The 20,528-nt window shown below is 32.0% G+C and overlaps 1 protein-coding gene and 1 long non-coding RNA gene across 2 annotated transcripts; one reads left to right on the forward strand and one right to left on the reverse strand.

Moving 5' to 3' along the window:
• Window positions 1–6,558: 6,558 nt before the first annotated feature.
• On the forward strand, window positions 6,559–8,285 carry LOC131944769 (uncharacterized). Its single transcript, XR_009387074.1, has 5 exons — window positions 6,559–6,598; window positions 6,840–6,998; window positions 7,567–7,644; window positions 7,856–7,932; window positions 8,207–8,285. It is a non-coding gene; the product is annotated as an uncharacterized LOC131944769 (long non-coding RNA).
• Window positions 8,286–18,074: 9,789 nt separating this feature from the next.
• On the reverse strand, window positions 18,075–20,358 carry LOC131944784 (ficolin-1-like). Its single transcript, XM_059305599.1, has 2 exons — window positions 20,184–20,358; window positions 18,075–18,742 (listed from the first exon to the last, which is right to left on the reverse strand). Exons 1-2 carry the CDS (start codon window positions 20,356–20,358, stop codon window positions 18,075–18,077), a joined length of 843 nt encoding a protein of 280 aa, XP_059161582.1.
• Between the last annotated feature and the right edge of the window lie 170 nt (window positions 20,359–20,528).

Consider the following 20,528-nt stretch of genomic DNA (forward strand, 5'->3'; position numbering starts at 1 on the left):
CTGATGTCTTATTAAATAAAATTTAAATATATATAAACGTGGTGTCTACGACTAATTCCCGAAAGACACTAGCTCGAAGGTCGTTTGTTCTTCACAAAACTTGTACATTTCACAACATTTTAGTAGGACTATATCGCAGCTGATATAAAAAGTACCATCACATCACTTTAAATAATGTATACTTAAAGAAATGAAATAAAAACAGTGTGTAATCTATACATCTAATTCTTTATTTTATTTATTCAATAATTTAAACTTGGAAGACTTTCAACAATAATTCATATAGAAAGATGCGTAAAATATAATATACAAGTAACACACTTCAACCTTATATATTAAGTCCAACTTTATAACATCGAACATAGATTTTCACTTTCTTTTATTTTGACGTCAGCGATGACCGGAAAGATGCGCAACGGAAAAAATGCGTCCAATAAAGTGCGAAAGGACATTTTCGTTTTATTAAATCGAGCATATAAAGACATTAACAATTAATTCAGATTTAATTTCAGATTGCACTATTATCGGGTTGACCCACGTACCAAGTTTGAAATGAATCGGTCAATTAGAAGTGCTCGAAATTTCGCTCGGTAGTTTCTATTTATGACGACTGACAGATAGATAGATATATAGAGGAAGCAAGTTAAATAAAAGCTTGAAAAAATTAATTTCATTTCTCATAAATATAACCTAAATCTAAACTGAGCAGTGTAATTTTGCAGCTAAACACCTAATTAAATTAAAGTGTGTGTTTTTGAAAAACATTATTGACCAAACAAAATTTTAGCTAATCTACTGCTAAAGTCTCTTATCTATACTGTTTCATTGAAGGAATTACAATTTTAAAACAATAAAAATAACTTATCGAATCATTTCTTTACATTAATACAGTGGTTTGACAAAGCATTGTGTGTAAAGACATTTTATATTTATACCATTAGTTTCTTTTATGTACACATCCCTCTACACACCAACCAGGTGACAATAATTCATTCGATCTAAACTTTCAACAAAGGGGACACATATTGGGCAGAACATTTAAATATTTTCACAAATTTTGAAGTAAAAAGGCTTTTATTATTTTCAGAAATAAAAAAATATAAACAGCGTAAGTGAAAATGTACTTAAAATTTAAAAATAGATTTAGTTTAGCGTAACCTTACTAAAGCTATATTTTGTGTCATGCAGTTTTACTGCATGACACACATAAATGATCCCATTTGAAAACACAGGTATCAACACATTTTTACACATGCATAAACATTTATAAATAATTTTTTTGTAAATACATTTATTAGCACATGTATAAAATATTGGGTCTACGACAAATTCCCGAACGGACACTTGCCCGAATGCGACAAATGCCCGAAGTATTTATATACGCTTTCATAAACGCATTTCTAAAGACATATTAACACATTTGAAACACATCGAGAAAAAATGGCGTTGAAGAATATTACATCAACATCAACATCAACATCAACATCAACATCAACATCAACATCAACATCAACATCAACATCAACATCAACATCAACATCAACATCAACATCAACATCAACATCAACATCAACATCAACATCAACATCAACATCAACATCAACATCAACATCAACATCAACATCAACATCAACATCAACATCAATGAGCTGCTTTTGATGAATTCCACCAAAGAAAATGGCAAACATATTACATATCCATCAATTGTAGACTAAGATGCTATTGGTCATAATGTATCTCACTTTAACAAATCTAAGCTACCATTCTTGTGACATCTTTTCCTGAACACAAATGAAAACCAAAGACCAGGGACAATTGACACTTGCATGTCGAGGGCTCTACAAGCTATTTTATTTCTGATTGCTGGTCTGGGATGGCTGTTACACTAACTGATCCCACTGTTTAGACAACTGCCAGGTGTTTAGACTAATGAGGCAGGTGTTTCTAGTTACCTAGGCAGGTCATATTAACTCAACCGTGTGGTATGTGTTAAACCTCCTGAGGCATGTGTTTAACAGCGATGTGTTGCACAAATTATTACATTCAACAAACAGAATAACAGATTCGCCTTATATTAGTTGAAAGAATGGGGTCGGCATGGTCTAGTCGGTAGAGGTCCGTGTTGATTTATTCCACTTTTTCTTCTTCTTCATTTTTGATTCTAGCGCTGGAAGGGATTCCATGCAACTCAATTAAGTATACGTGTCAAATTTTTATGCGCCATATAGGCCGATGATTCCGATTTCAGCCTGCTTTTTTTTGGATTTGTTTCCATAGTCTTTGTCAAACTAAGAGCAAACTACAAGACAGTAGTCGTTTGATTTTGGAGTTTGCACTCCAAAATGGTTCCGAACTCGGTACTAGTCGGTTTAGCAACCACGAGCTATACCGACTCGACCACACCGAAATGAAATTGTTGAAATTATTTTATCTAATTAATATTCGACTCTTGAGCTAATCATTAATTACTTTAAAAAAAAACTCACATTCAGGAAGGGTTCAGTTTAAAATAAAAATGGACACAAATGGATTAATGGATTAACAGTGTCGTACATGTATAGGTTGATTCGTTTCTCTATGAACGAAATATGATCCATCCATTATAAATATAAAATGATATCAGAGATTATCAAGTGGTATCGACATACATGATTGGATGAAGTTTACTTCAATATTCAAAGAAATATGTGCGTTATCGATGTGTTAAGATTGGTAATAGTGAAAAAAAATATCGCAAAGTACAAAGATTCCATCAAAATGCAACTGTTACATGGGCATTTAGTGCTTGAACTATTTTACTGGCAAAATCAGGAGTCCGTCATTCTATAGAGCTTCAAATCACAAGTCATTCTATAGAGTGCGAGGTCATTCTATGGAATTCCATGAATGATGCTGAAACAAATCGTTTATTGCGTAGGAACGTGACAGAAATCCTAAACGGAGGACGCGGCAAAGTGTAGAATCAGTGTATTCCCTCCAAAAAAGTTAGGACGTGATGACAGGACAAATGATGTCAGACAATTCAAGACAAAGTAATCCAGACATCAAAATCGGTATACGGGTATCACGTGATTATCTCTGACATAACACGATACCCATGTCAGATGTGTTTAAATATTTTTTTCCCCAATCACTTCAATCAATGGGGAAAATTTACCACAGTTGTACTTTACCCAATTTCCGATTTCTCAAAAATACGCATATGAATTTATTTTTTAATTTGATTCCTGTTTTTCTTTATAATGTAAAGTTTATGAAGTACTACTGTTCACTATTAAACACAGATTATATGCTGTTCATTTGTTGCACAAATCTTTTTGCTACGAGATTCTATTCTAGTTAACAGAATTAAGCATTTGAAATTTGATTTTTTAAAAATGTCAGAATTCCGACTGCACTGGAGTTGCAATCCTCCTTAATGTTAATTGTGTTATTTAAGAATATTCGAAAAAGTCTAGGAGAGATCACTCCCACTTAATTTTGTTTTTCAATAATATTTTGAGACTTGAAACATCGATTACTGACCGAATTTTGTTTACGATTTTTAGACTTTAAACATCGAAAACTGATCAATTTGTTTTGAAAACTGAATCAAATTATGTTAATTGAAAACGGCGATTACTTACCTAATTTCTTTTACAACTATTAGATTCTAAACATCAAAAACCGATCGAATTTTTTTGTACAATAAAATTATTTGACTTGAAAAGTCGATTACTGCCCGATTTTTTTTTTTACAATTATTGGACTTTAAACATAAAAAACGACCGAATTTTCATTATGTCATAGTGAGCATTACGTCAGAGCCTGCAAGCTGGTTCCACGTGATAATCTCTGATACAAACTGATATATATGATAGTTTTTTTTTGTCGTTTTTTTAGCTAAAGGGAAATCAATCATGTTAGGAATGTTATAATGTTACTAAAGTGTTACACATACAATATGAACTTCTGTGAACATTGTTAAAAAATTTTTTAGTTGGCATCTGATTGGCAAGTCAACTTAATCGTGGGTACTATTTCTACATTACTACACTGTCAGTAACTTGCTAACGTTAAGAAACTTGACTTAAATTTGAATAATATTACTAAAGCTTAATGCAATGTTTAGTAAAACATTTGCATTTTCACCACGTTATCAAATTATTCTAATGTTTACAAAACCAAAATAAAAATATGTGTTGAATTGAACAAAGTTGTTGGTGTAAAATGAGACTTAATTCAGGTAGATCATTTCACGATAGTTTAAAATGATACATTTTATTTTAATAAATACTAGTCTGTTTCTTTTACAAAAACTACGTTTGGAAAACTCTCTCGCTGGTTAAAAATAACTAGCACTTTAATTGACTAACTACGCATAAATAATACATTTCATTGCTTTTATGGTTATGGGATTATTGCATTTAGAAATATTTTTAGAGTATCTTTGAAGCATCCCAGATAATTTAAACCGAATTTAGGTAGAGTTTTTGTTGCACATGACTGGTTAGAGCAAAATACTTACCGGAGAAAAAGTAGGTTAGCGCGAACATTAGAATGCAATTCTAGTTACATTTTCTCGTTATTAATACGTTGTCTAAGTATAACGAAGTATAAAACTAATTGTGCTTTCAAACTTAAGTGTCAGAACTTTTTTTTATGATACATATTACACTTAAGAAAATACGGTATGATGTATAAAATAAAATCTTAGATCCCATATGTTTTTATTTAAGATACATATTAAACTTAATGTTGATACGGTATTATGTAAAAAAAATAAAAACTTAGATACCATACAAGTTTTCAAAATAATTTTTCCTTTGAAAGTATGTAAGGACACCAAATAAACCAAGGTTTGGCGTTGCTTTTAAAACAAAAATTATCGTCACATTATCATAAAATGCTAGTTGTTACATTTTGACTCTATTAACAACAAAAAGTGTCCTGATAAATTAAAAAAAAAACACTCTATGCATTTGTTATATAACATTGTAGGAACCAATGAAGCGAACGATTTGTCTTATGGCAGTGCTTGCCCTTGCTTTTACTGCAGCTGTAAGTTTGAATTTTTAAAAATATTAACATATTTTTAAAAGCCCCCAAAACAACACCAGCAGTTTATAAGTGTATTGCTAATATTGGTCCCCAAACTACACCCAAATCAAGAGATTCTTACATTGTTTTCTACGTCTAACATATTCTAAGCTAACTTATTATTTACATTTAATTTTTAAGGTTCCAAACGTTCCCGACTCATTGCCGTCTTTAACAAAGTTACGGACGGACGACGTCAGGCAAGAGAAGGATACATTAAGGAAAAGGTTTGTCCTGGTAAGACATACCCTTGCTAGACATCAACCTTTGTACCGTGTTACTTGGTCAGTTTATTTTTTTCCATTGCTAGACTAGATATTCAATGGCTAATTCATTCTCGTATATAGTTTTTTTTTTTCAAAGTTCATGCCTTGAATTCGTTATGGTTCAAGACTTACAAAAACATTATATATTGTATAATATATATATATATATATATATATATATATATATATATATATATATATATATATATACATACATATATATATATATATATATATAAATTGTTGAAAGTATTGCTAAACTATGAAACCACAACAGATATAACAATATATCACTCTGCTGATTTATAATACAAAATTAGGGTCTTGTCTTTTTATATGTGCAACAATCTTAAAAAAAACGATAATATTATTTCCAAGCTTTTAGATTCAAGTGATTCTATCGGTATGGATCCATGGAAACGCTTGGCGAAAGAGAAAGCATGAATAGAAAAGCGAATGGAACAAATGACGAATAGGGGTAAGCCTTGAAAGTGTTTGAATTATAAACGTATACAGTGTTTAGTTCATTTCAAATACATGTATCAATGACGCGTGGAGTAGGCAGTGGGCGAGTACACTACAACCTTAACTAATGCCAGACAGTACCTTTAGTCTGATTGACTTGTGATGTCGTAGCTGTGTGGAGAGAAATATAATTATCCTGTCAGTTGCGAGTTCGAATACCATGGTGTGGTGTTAAATATTCGTTCATTTTATTCACCCCTTTCCCCTTCAACCAGCCCCCCCCCCACAACTTTAATATAGGCCCATTTGTTCACTGTGGTATGCTTATCCTTTTGGTCCTTTTCCCCAACTGCCATATTATGTTGATCCTCTATCATTAGATATTAAACATACATATTTGACCGAATTCTAATCGTCACATCCTGCATGTTATTACCACGTGACTTTCTTAGATAACGTGATCCGCTCCATGACAATGTAGTGTTTTGTATTGTGAATAGATAACTCACAACACAACCAAGGTTTTTTACGATACTGTCAATCAACCTTTTAACTTGTAGATCCACCGTCATCTCGCTGAACAGGAAAAATGAGATAAATAATTGCTCATTTACACAAGAGGCATAAAATTATTATATATAACATTTTAACGACGTGGTGATGTAATTAAGTTAATATATTCAACAAACAGCACTCATGCTGATGTAAATGTTTGAGATATAAACTGAAATGTTGCGGACACTGTCCGCATTTGTTCACATTTCAGTATTCGTAGAAACCCTTCTCAAGTGTGTATAAGACTAAATTTAAGTCTTTAACTTTTCTGCTTTCGAACTTTAAAAAAAAAAACGAAATTTTAAAAAATGTTGGCTTTTTTTTTTACCACGACACGGAAATAACATTAAACAGAGATAAGGATTCAAATATAATAAAAAAAATTAAAATAAGATTAAAAATCGGTATATTGCTTTTAAGTAATTAGAATAATACACAAAACCAATGAGGATTTATTTTATCTTTTTTTTTTAGAGATGCTTTGGATGTAAAAGAGAAATATCCTAACAAAAGTCTAAAGAAACTCTATTTTTATGTGCTTATTTGTTATTGATTAATTTAAACAATAAATTTGAGGGAATTATGAAAAATGTTGTGTGTTTTAAGGTTGTTCTATCAGTGTTTTATTCTAATGTAAGTTGATTTCTTTTAAAAATTTCCAATGTATTTGTTGTTTTAATATTGCTTCATATATATATATATATATATAATATATATATATATATATATATATATATATTATATAATAATATATATATATTATAATATATATATAATATATATATAAATACATATATATACATATATATATATATATATATATATATATATATATATATATATATATATATATAGATATATATATATATATATATATATTATACTACATATAATATATATATATATATATATATATATATATATATTATATATATATATATTATATATATATATCTATATATATATATATATAACTACAATCTGTCGTATAAACTATTATTTGTATTGATTATTAAAACAATTGTAATCATTCTCTCTAAATTACCATGTCTGATAAAAGATTTAAATTTTGATAGGTTTTAGAAAGACAATATGTAACACAAAAGGAAATTTTTTGAAAGTTTTATTTATTCTCGCTATTTCTTTCACTAACATTTCCCAGGTTTAAAATTTGAGATAAATTAGTTTTAAATAACTTCAGGTTTCCCACAACCTTGGCTCACCAAAGAAAAAGAGAAACGACAAAACAGCAGCAAAAAAAGAGAAATGTGTTAAGGAAGTACGACATTGAAGTAACAGCTAACATATGTCTTGGTTGTAAATACCCATATAACATACGATAGCTTGTGTATAAACTAGGAGCATTCTCGTTGTATGACTTTCATATGATAAATGCTGCAAATTTTATGTAAACATGTTTAATATATTTTTTTGTTGTAAATTACAAAACGCAATGTGTAACTTACTAATTTTATAATTGCGTATTTCAGATGAGGAGTCGATCTCAAGTCGTACAAAATGAAGTCAGGCTGGCTAAGGATGACGTAACATTTAGCAGTGTCTTAGCGTCTGTAACAATAAATATTTTCTTTTTTTTTATTATTTAAAAATAAAACGTAAAAAAAGCTAAAATAAATATTACTTAGGTAAAAGGTAAAGCAATAGAATGATACTCCAAGCCATTACAGCACTATTATTTCCTAGTCAGTTACGTATCTTAAATAATTGGGAAAATAAAAAGAAATGAAACAGCTTCATTTAGCGTTTCCAAAACAGAAATTTTATTATCATTTTATTGAATTTTAAAAATATATTTAAAACAATTTGTTTCCTTTTTTAAGGTTTTTTATTCACTTGGCTCCTTAAGGAAAATGAGAAAAGAGAACAAAGATAAAACATGTAGAAAGAAGGCAGATCAGAGTAAGACAATGTACTGTTTGATTATTTAATTATTTACATATTATACATTGCACTGCTCGCACATTTTATAACATTTACCCTTTGAACAAAAATTACAATCTTAATTTATGAATACACTTAACTCGACTTAACGGTGTATTACTTTTTATTGCTCACACACTTTGTTTCCAACTCAAAAATTACTCAACAATGCGTAGTTGTTCACTTAAGCAACACATTTCCTTTGTAAAGCCTTAATTAATTTTTTTTACGTTTATTACAGATTATCAAGAAAAAAGCATTATACTTCTCAGAAACATTTAGCAATATTTCCGTATCAGGAATACATTAAATTAATTACATCATCTAAAATTTGTTTCATTTTGTACTCTATTTGTTTTTAATTTTATAATACCGCACTTTCAACTTGCAATTTCAAATGCTCAAATAAAATAATCCTGCATACTAAATACGAAATTTCAATAATCTCAGACCTCAAAGTTTTAATCACAAATAAGCAAAACTTGAATGGCACCCTGCACATAACTGAAAGAAGAATTATTAGATCAATACAATGATCTCAAATCACAAAGTTGTGATCACAAGAATTTCAACCAAATTGTGCAGGTTTATACAATAATAAATTTTAATTTTAGTCTGCCAGAACAATTTTTCTGTCAAGTCTAGAAGTGTAGTTGGTTGCATATCAGAGACATAACATTTTGATTTTGACCTTTAATGTATGTCACTTTACACATGTCACCTATTTGAGCTAAAACGTTATCGACTGTGATATGTTTGTGCACTGAAATTATTGTCAGCTGTGTTTATTTATTGTTGGAGTTGAAACTTTGATAGATAACTGACCGAGTTCTCATTATGTAACAGTGGCTTGTACGACCTTTAAAATATTTGATATAACCTGTTACCGTCGGCTGGTTATTGTTGATTTATTCAACTTTTGGTTTCAATATAAAATGATAAGCAGTGAAAAGTTTTCAAATTTTCTTTTTTACCTTTATATATTATTGCCAATTTTTATCAGCCGTAAATATTAGATAAACATCAAAACAAAATGTAAAGGAGTTCTTCTTCGTGAATAATTAGCTTTTAAGATGCTAACTAATTATGCATGCAATTTTTAACCAAAAACGAGTTGTTTGCTTTTACTATTAGTAGAAACATTAGAGTCAGGCCAATCATGTAACTATAAGCATTACATTTTAATTGTTTTAATAATGTTACATATTATTTAATTTTAATCCAAAATGTAAAAGCAGATTTAACAAATGTATGAAAAGTAAACGCTACAAAAACATAATATTGAGGTAAATATACTAGTAATTAAAAGGCCTCGATGTAGGTGTTTTTTTTTACTTCATTAAAAGGCTTTAAAAAGCATTTAGTCTCAACAAATCGCATCTGAATGATCAATTTCCGTAAAGTTATCACGTCCTTCATCATGAGTCTGGTCCATTGAAGTTAAATTCACAACGTCAATACCTCCACTGGCGTTTCCACTGCCACTGTTTCCACCAGCGGCGTTTGAGAAAATTTGCTTTGTTGACTTTGAAAAGGCCTTAGAAGTGTGGATATTCAAACAACATGAAATTTCTTGAGACAATGGTCCTTTTCAGATAGGTTTATCACAGAGACCAGTGCATGGTCTGGCCGGGACGGCTTGTACTTTATATAGCATTCACCTAAAAGATTTTAACATATTAGGTAAATATTAATTTAATCATAATCAAATGTTGCACTCCTTACAAAACAGTACAATACAGAGTGTAACATTTTGATGCGTATTATCCAAGCTACTTAGAAACAAGTGTCCCAACCTAAGGCCTGAAACATGAGTATAAATGCATTAAATGTGTGGACAATATAGCTAACTATTCATTGTGTTAAAGGATTTGAAAAAAAATGTTATCATTTAAAATTATCTTTACACTAGTAGATACAAGAAGCATTACATTTTTTCTCAAAATAGTATTACATTAAAAATTCTAACATTTAGGTAGATATGTCCCTTATAAATAGCCTGAAAATCTCAAATGATTTTATTTTGGACCACTGACTAAATTTTAATGTAAATCTCAATGTAACGCAACCAGATAAAAATTTACCTTGAAACATAACAGAATTATAAGAATATCCATCTACTTGTTACAATAGAACAAGTGACATTAAAGTATGTCTTTACTGAAGCCAGAGACACGATATTAATTCCGAAAGTCGGTGAAATGAAATAAAGTCTATTTGTTTGAAGTTGTCAAGCGGCATAGAGTGTTCATTCTCGGCAGACTAGTTTTCCTGACAGAGCACGGAAGCGTTTAATAAATTCATTAATTTTTCTACTTGACCAGATTCGTTTTTAATTGACTCAAGCATATCGTTTAGCGTATCTCTAAAGTAATTGAATACAGCTACTAATCAGCCAAGCTGTAAAATAATTATGTGTTTTCTATGGATGAAGCTTACTATGATCCAACTGAATTTTTTTGTGTGAGTTTATAACGTATCTCCTCCGTAGCAGAAAAAAAAATTAACACGATCGTTCAAAACGACCAGGACTCCCGTATATAACCTGAATACGGTATCAAAAATAATTAACATTCAGGGATGGTGTCTGAACTACAACCTTTTGCTATGTGACAAGGTGAGTATGATTAGTTTCAGTTCAGAATAGTGTGGTTACAACATTTTGAGAAAACCCATTCGGTAAGTTAATTAGTTTGCAATGCAGTAACCCATAACCGCACCCCAGGATACTATTATTTGTGCAATTAGGTGTGTCCGTATTTGCTAATGTTTTATGTATTCTGTCTCAATTTTTACAGTTAAGTTTCATTTTTCTTTTATCTTGCCAACGTATCAATGCCAATAAAGAACTTCCAAAGCCCCCTTCCCCTCGAGTGCTAGAAAAACTGGTCTTGCTGGAGCTCAGAAAAACGATCAATCTCTAACACCACGCCTTATATATCCCTATCAATTACATCCATATATACCTCTATCTATAACATCCATATATACCTCTGTCTATAACATCTATATATACCACTGTCTATAGCATCACGTCATAAATAGTACCTATTTCTGGTTGTAACATAACTCCTCCCCACTCAAAGGCGTAGCTAGGGGAGAGCGGGTTGGGCGTCCGCCCTAGTCGCCGACGCCCAAGGGAGTGCCTAAATGTGTAGAACCAAATGAAAAAGGTCATTTTAGACTGAAGTATTGAATTATAGACACAGTTGAGAAAATAAACGGATAAAAGGCTTTAAAAACTGATTTAACTCTTTTCTACATCAACAGTGTGGCACAAAAAAGACACCTGTTACGGAATAGTGATAGGTAAAAAGCGCCACAAACCTTTTAAATCGAGAAGCATGATTAACTATAATCTATATCAATATGAGAGGGGGGGGGGCGTTAAACTAATAATTAGCCCCGGGTGTCGGAATGGGTCGCTACGCCTCTGTCCCCACCCATTTTTCACTTTTCACAATCAAACTCTACCAGTCAAACTTATCCAAAGCAAGATCTGATGACTTACATGGTTGATTTTCCTCTACCAGATTTTGCAATGGTTCAAACATCTATTAGGCAATAAACGCAGAAAATTTGAGAACGATGCATAACAATCTTTATACTACTAAAACTCAAGTTTGTTTACATGTTTGAATATTTATTTGTTTGTTTTATTGTTTGTCTGATTGGCTACTGGAGAGAATCTGCTCTACGTGCAGAGCTGTAAAATAGTATGTAGGTCGAGAACAATTTTTGTTTTCAGACAGACTGTTAATCACAAATTTATTTAAAGAAGTTAATTAATTGATTGATTTATTCATTGGTAGATTAACCACATTAATTTTAAAAGTTTAGAAAAACGACTTTACTTTGAGTGAATAGTGACGTCACATGATTTGTTTATTTTTTGCATCAACAATGGCGGCCTGCATCGAAGATTGTGTTCCAATTCCAATGTTTAAAGCGTTCTAAAGCTAATTTTCTGTCGGCTATAGCTTTAATGATAAGTCCGTTTGCTCTATTTATTACGTTTCAGCACTATTATCAATGTTTCAGCAGTTCTTTTTATTTTATTATACAATACATTTCTCTAGATCTACAGATCAGCTGTCGAAGGGAAAAAAAAGTTATGAATCTAGATCTAGGTCACTAGACTTGACGTAAATTCTAGCTCTAGACTTAATGTGAATTCCACATCTAGAAACAAGAATCTATTTCAGGCCTTAATTATTTCATATAAATCTTTGTTTGTTTAGCTATGGAATTGGCTAATTTGGGATATAGATCTAGGTTCCTAATTAAATAAAAAAATATTAGGACCTACTCGCGTAACTGGTTTCTTACTTTGCAGTACACTATAGGACTAATTTTACATTGGTTAGACAGTGCCGCTATAGCTAAGATGATAGTGGAATGGCTATTGTGCGGGTGATACGGGTTCAAGACACATCACGACAAAGTAGTTTTTTTTTCAATTTTTGTTTTTTTTAACGTGAATGATGAAGTTGACTATCAAGACCTCGCGGCACACAGGGCAGGTCAAGTAGAGTTTACCTGTTTCTTTGTCCTCAGCATATGAAGGGATAGTGTGGTCAGAGACATGCTCGGACGGAATCGTTTTTTTAAACGATAAAAACATGTTGTCTGAGACTTGGCGGGACACTGAACAGGTGAAGTAGAGTTGAGTAGGTCACCTGTGACGTCAGTATATGAAGGGATAGTGTGGTCAGACCCCTGCTTTTAAAAGATAATAAAATACTTAAAAAAACTTTTTAAAAAACCACGTTTTTCTTGTGGACTAAAAACTAGAAAATAATTTTTTCTTCCGACCCTAGGGGATCTACCAATGACTGCTCGTAGATTTTGTGCTTCCTCGAGCTGTGCAGGTTCTTGTGATGACTGTTCATACATTTGATGACAAAGTGTTTTTAAATACATAAAAATTTAGAGGATTTTTTATCAAAATAAAAAGGATCAAAAGGTTTTTGAATGCTTTTAGGTAGTTGGCCCACCGTCCATCCCTCCTCGAACAGATTAACTGTCGATTCTCCACCCACCTTAAGCATTAGACTGTAAAACATTTTTAAAAAAACGTGGTAATAAAAAAAAAGAATTGCACACCAACTGAAAAGTTTCTCTTTCAAACCTGACGGTCTATGGGGCAAGTGAAGTAGAGTTCACTTGTTTCTTTGACCTCGGCATATGAAGAGATAGTGTGGTCAGCACTATGCCCAGCCGCCTTTACTTTCCCTAACAGGAGTTAGGTACCCATCAAAGTTGGGTGGACTCAGGGACGGTCTACTGACTTGAACTCGGATTCGAACTCGAGAATAACGGATTAGCAGTCCAGCTCTCTACCGCTAGACCACTCCGTCCCACACCAAGTGAACGCCTAATAAAATGTGTATAAAAGTGCGGGATATTATTATTACTAGTACGTTTTTGAGAAATCATGTCCTCAATTTTAGGGTCCTAGGGGCGTAATTTAAAGCTAATTTAGGTCTCTAATCACTAGTTGTTATGATTGCATCTGAAATTGTTAGGCGAAAATAGCCTGCATGCCGAATTTCAGATCTCTAGAGCAATCAGAAGTGGGCTAATTTTCGTTGTCAATTTTAACAACAAACAAACGCGAAGCTGAGTTAATAAAAACGTGTTAAAAAAACGTCTTTTTGAATGTGTGGGTCTGGTTTTTTGTGACGATAAGTGACAGACGTGATGTTTTTTTATGGATGACCCCCGAAACCCACAGTTATCCAAGGGATGACGGGTAAGTCTAGAGAGATATTAAAACCTAGTTTGTTTTTAAATTCTACAAATAAGATCATAAGAAAAGTTTCTTATTTGTTTTGTTGACATCGTCGTGTTTTGAAAGTGCAGGGCATTTTAAGATTTGACGAACTTTGAATTGTTTTTACGTTTGTAAGAATATAGATATGAGGACAGTGTACCGTTCTACATGTGGTCATTGTAGTGTTCCAGCATTGGTCAGTGAACAGCTCCAAATGTGGTCAGCATAATGTTCAAGCTACCAGGATGTCTAATTAGATGATTCATAGTTTATTTTTTAAACACACCAAATAGCTTACCCGTCTGGAAATGTGTGTGTGTGTGTGAGAAAGAGAGAGAGAGAGAGGGAGAGAGAGAGAGAGAGAAAGAGAAAGAGTTTGGGGAGGGGAAGGTGAATTTACGGTGAATGGAAACGTAAATTGGATGGTAGCTTTGATTTCAGGAGATTTGCTTTTTTTCTTCGCTTTTACTTTCATTAGACATATTAAGTTGGCGACTGATATGATTCGCTTTCAGATCCAAAGTTTTTGAGTAGAATCAGACCATTCAGTATATCATACTATAGGTGATTTAGCACGTTTTATTTCTAATTTGATTTGATCATTCACTGTCCATCAAATTGTCCACTTCGACAGTTGAAGCGTGCGACTGTACGAGGCTTTTGTTTCTATATTCATTTTTATTTGTTTACATTACAAGCAATAACAAATTATCGACAATTTAGTGGTAAAAAAGATTTAAATTTTATTTGAAAAAAATAAAGGAACCACAATAGAACGTTCAGTTATATGTATTTAATTTATAAGATGCTATGGTGCACAACAAACTTTTTTTAATTTAAGAAAAACATCAAAAGAAAACAATTTTAAGTAAAAAAAAAATTACAGTTTGTTAAGTGGCTCATCATTTTGTGTTTGATTGTTATTCTATTCGTCAAGGGGTCATCCATTTATGTTGTCCAAAAAAATTAAGGATTTTATACCCCCCTCCCCCCGTCCACCCGCGACCACTTTCGACGAACAAACACTCCCCCCTTTGTTGGCGTCTACTAAAATTCAATAGGCCTCTCAGAACATGCTGCAAAATTACTAATTCATTTACATGAAAAGCGAACATTAACTGATCATGTAAAAAAGGGATTTGATATTTTCGGTAACATCTATTACAAGGCCTTAATAATAATTGGGAGTTAAACTTTTCCAAGATGTCCGTAAGTCTTCTGCGTGTAAACTTACCGTGTGAATGTGCTAAGACAATCTAAATTATTGTTCCTTATTGAAAGATTGAACGCGCTGGGACGCTGTGTACGCTGAAATGTTTGAAATACTATGAATTGTTTTAGAAAATTGCCACGGTCACCGCTTAACCATGCCTGTAAAAAAATCGCTTTACTTCCTAGTCGGGCGCTATACAGCTACATGTATGATACATTGACCACGAGAACTGCCGTTGTAATGTACAATCTTAATTTTTAATGCATTTAAAGACTTAGAATAGAGATCAAATTGTTAAATACTGGAGAAAATGCAACTTAATATTGTAAGGTAAGTCTACTGCTCAAACTTTGAAGCATGTACATTTTTTTTACAGAATTTCGAATTTAAAAAAAAAAGAATTCAAGTGTCAAACTAACAAAATTATTAAATGCAAATGATGTGCGCAAAAGTAATATCATTTATTACGAATAACAAATGAAAATAAGGCCATTAAATAATATACAATTATCTAGTAGAGAAAAATAATCTTATTAAAGACATCAATTTTAAACATCAATTTTAAAAAGATCATATTATTATTAAAATATTTGATTTATCATTTCAAAAAATTACTTTCTTTAAGCTGTGAAACATTCACGCTACGGTAAACCTTTAAAAAAGAGTAACATCGAACATTTTAAGAAATAATAACCAAATAGAAGAATTTTTTTTTTTTTTCAATCCGTTTTAATTGATGTTTTTGCAAAAATTTGCATGCTTAATACTCTGTAATATTGTACTGCACTATTTGTATTCTGGCACATCGTTTCTACAATTTAAACACACATTTTTAAAACTACTTATTACTTTCTTACGTTGGGTTTTATTACATATATTTATTTATTTTCATACGCTTTTATTTTGTTAACAATGGTGGTTTGATTGTTCATGGGTTTGTGGCAAATTTTGTGACTCTATTGTTACCGTTTTTTTAAATACAGCCATTACGTTCCCAGATACATCCGTTTTTGAAGACAATGCAGGAATATTTAATTTTTATTCCAATTAGATATTAAATTAGTTATTAAAATGTAACTAAAAGATTACTAAATTAAAAAAACAATTGAACAAACATAAAAATAGACTTTTTCTTTCTACAATAAAAACAGTAGTCGCTAAAAAGTTAAGAGATTCCAATAGCGATCAATGTTTAGGGGTCGTCCATAAATGACGTCACACTCGTAGGGGGGTGGGGGTCCGTATTTTTGTGACGGTGTGTGTGTTGAGGGGGAGGGGGTTATTCGATAGTGTGACATCACACTTTTGCAGTATAAAAAGCAATGCTAGAAAACGAATTTTAGCCGCTATTTCGCGTTTTAGAAAGCTGTTTTAATAAACTGTAATTGTAGTTAATTAAAATACTATACGTTGACAGAGTTCAGACAACATTTTGGAAAAGTATCGCATTTTGAGAAAAATTCAACTGCAAATTAAAAGGGGGGGGTTGTAGGCTGAGGTTTAGAGGAGGGGATCTGGCTTTTTGTGACGATGTGTGACTGAGGGAAGGGTGGGAGTTAAAAATCGTCAAAAAAGCGTGACGTAATTTATGGATGACCCCTTATTATAGAAAGTTGGTTTGGTGTCTCATATTCAGTGAATTTAAAAGCGTATTGTTATATAACTTTTGTATTTTTTTCTGCATTTTAGTTAATATAAATATGAACAACTAAAATATTCATTACTTAAAGTTATTATACAAATAGTAGGCTTATTTAATGTTGTATTTGTGCATTACGTTTGTTGTTAATGACTAAAAATATTGACAATCAATTGACCAGTAGTTTGCAAACTTTAAAAGATAATTATCTCCCACAACTTTAGCTCGTGTTCGGCTCTCGAGCATAAAACCAACTAGCCATGACCAAATTAAAATAAAGTATCAGGGTGATAAGTGGGTCATCTGATGATGGGGTGTGGGGCGTTTTAAAACATTTTATTTTGACCAAAGCAATAAAAAACAAAATGAAAAGATTTGCGGGTTCCACTTGTCATGTGCGATTTAAAGGTATTAATTTAATTTTAGGATTTGTTGACTGTTAACCCAGGGAGTTAACCCTCACCTCAATCCATGGTTTAGCACAGTCTTTAACTTTGACAGTTATTACAATAGATGTCCAATCGAAGCTGTTCAGTTGCGCGGCCGAGCAGTATTTTTTTTACTGCCGCGCAGTCATTTTGTACTATGCATATAACTTTGTATAAGAACACCGCGCGCACAAAATACATGTTGATAATTAACTTTTTCCCACCATGATTACAATTCTGTTTGTGCTCGTTACTAAAGTTTGCTTCCCGATATAGGCCTACACAAACCAATGCTAAAAAATTACAAATTTCATTTATCTAAAATTTATATACATAATTCAGAGACACTTGTTTTAATACAGGATTTTTGCCACAAAAAAAAACATAATATCTAACAAAGATTAAACAACTATAAAATATTTATTGAATAAATCATCAAATGCAAAAAAAAAAAGAAACACCTAGGACAAAGAATACCATAAAGTACTACCATCGCGGTCAAACCACCTTTCAATCTTGATTCGTCTGCTGTGAAACTGTTTAAATGTGTGTTTGCATTTAACAAATAATTGAAGTGATCGTCTAGTTTTAGTATACGTGATTGTAGAATATATGAGATAAACAAAATGGTGCATGTATTTGTAGCATATGTGTGTTATACTTTCGACACGTTGGATTGTGTTTAGCTATGTTTTTGATGTTTAACTGTAAATTAATTTAATGCTCTAATTTTCATTTCGCAGCTGTCCACACTAGCTGTATACCCAGTGACGTCATACCAGTTCAGACCCACACCGTGTTCAGTACTCCCCCACCTGCCGTTTAGGCTTGTCCTATGGCAGTTATCGAACCACCATGCACCATGGTAAGTAGTAGCACAGCTATACGAGACTAAATCGTTATCTACATCATAAGTACTGAACTTCAGGTTGTTGTTGTAGGAATGTGAGTCCCCGGCCGTGCCTGAATAGCCACCAACAGACATTTTATAACCCTGACTTTCTGAACCAAAGCTAAATGTAGAGTAATGGGCGTAATAGTTGTTTCCCTGATAAGACATATCAAATCGAATCTCATAGGAATATTTTAAACCAATATAGTAAATGTATTCATTGCCCAGATAGAAATCACCAATGCCGTAATCTCCAAAGCCGTTCTTGTACTCCGTCCAGTTTCTGTAGAAGTCGACGATCCCAGTGACACGACGTTGAAAAATTGTCCAGCCCCCTCCATCTGTCACTGTGTCACACATGACGACAAGACCAGACGACAATTGGACCAGTTGTCTTGGTTTTGTGGAGTTCTTCACATCTTTACAGGTTCTGTAGACGTTTGGTCTCTTGGCTACAAGAACCGACTGGTTTCCTACATTTACAGAGCCTGTGAATTATAGACACGTGATTAAAATGTCTGAGATATAAGTAATGGTTGTCACATATTTTCCCAGGATACTTCACCTAAAATGAACAAATGGTGTAGTTCATTGACCAATCTGCCTAAGAAACAATTTAACAAGCAAATACCCAAAATACACAAACTAATAAGCTGGGGTGAGCTACCTTAAACGATTTAGTATTCTGATGTAACACTAAATAATGGCATCGGGCTATTGAAATGTTTTGAAAGTGCGTCTTAAAAAAGACTCAGATTATGCTGATTTATGGGAATATGATGTAAAACTAGTTATCAAACTGAAGACTTTGAGAAATTTAAAATAAAATGCTACTTAAAAGTTCTTTTGAAAACTAAGAATAAAATACCTGTATAGATACTAATAAACTCAACACAATTTTATATATTTATATATTTATATATTTAAATATTTATCAGAGTGATCCGAAACTCCGCACTGTGTGGTGTTTTAAATAGCCCACTCATGTCGAAAAAAAAATTCTCTTTAGACTAAATGTATAATAAAGTTTTATTTCTATAGCTTAAATGATATAGCTTATCTATTTGTTATTTCTGTTAGGTTCTAACCATTCTTTAAAATTTCTTGACAGGTCCTCTAATTCGAGAATAGTTAGTGATATACATGCACAAGAATTTTGAACTAAAAAGAAAAGTAGCCAAATACACAATTAATTAGTTAATAAAATCAAACATAAAACACTTAAACTGAACTAATTCAGGTCTTAAACCTTTCATATAAATCTTTGTTTCCAGGCGTTAAAATAAGTTAAATTATAATATAAAATTTAATTGAAAATAATATTTTGCGTAATTTTATTTTAGCGATAAGAGTGTCCGTCTTTCAAAATGATTACGCAGAGTAAAATCATTGGAAACAATTTCGCCATAGCGATATAAGTTATTCCTATTTAATCTAGGTTCAACAACATTAGATCTTTTAATTCGATAATATAAGCAAATTAATGTTAGTATCCGTTATATTAATTACTGATGAAGATATAAACCACAAGGAAGTCGTTTTTCGGTCGTCAACAGAAAAAAAAAGTAAAAGAAAAAAAGAAAAAAAAAGGAAAAAAAAGGTTAAAAAAATACCAATTTAAAACTTGAAGTTTAACTGAATGATTTAAGGTAATAAAAAGGTTTTGACATTTAACATATACATATGATATTTTGTTGATTAATATATTATGTTGTTTGCTGTTTATTTTCATAAAAGTATTCGAATTTTATATACACAACGTCTAAAAATCCTCGAATGACTTGTCTAAGAAAATTGATTTGTTTAGAGTTAAACTGGTACTCAACTTATCGGATCTGAGACACCAGATAATATAGAAAGATAAATTTAAGGTTACCTGAGAAATAAGTGCATTCAAACTATTGGACTAAACGTTTAAATTCTACGAACCTCCCTGACACAAAAATGTGTTACACGAACTCATCCTCCCATTTCCTACAGGCGTCACCAACTCTTGTACATTGCAGTACATTCCCTTGCTGTAAAGTCTGGTGGTGCTTGCTGGTTGGGACGTGTTGAGGGCAGACACGGGCAGAAGCCAGTAGCCTGCAGATAAAATAGCCATGTGGTAGTAAATATGATGTAAGGACAGCCGTGTGGAAGTTGGAAGTTGAAAACTTTTCCCAATACCCACCTAGCTTGCACGTTTTGCTTGCCGTGTCATACATGTAATTATAACAATCATTTTTCTTCTCAGTACATTTGGCAGCACACATAAGGTTACTCTTGGTTGTG

Source organism: Physella acuta, unplaced genomic scaffold (assembly GCF_028476545.2).
Source record: "Physella acuta isolate Inbredline_101_S28 unplaced genomic scaffold, ASM2847654v3 ptg000508l, whole genome shotgun sequence".
NCBI lineage: Eukaryota > Metazoa > Mollusca > Gastropoda > Physidae > Physella > Physella acuta.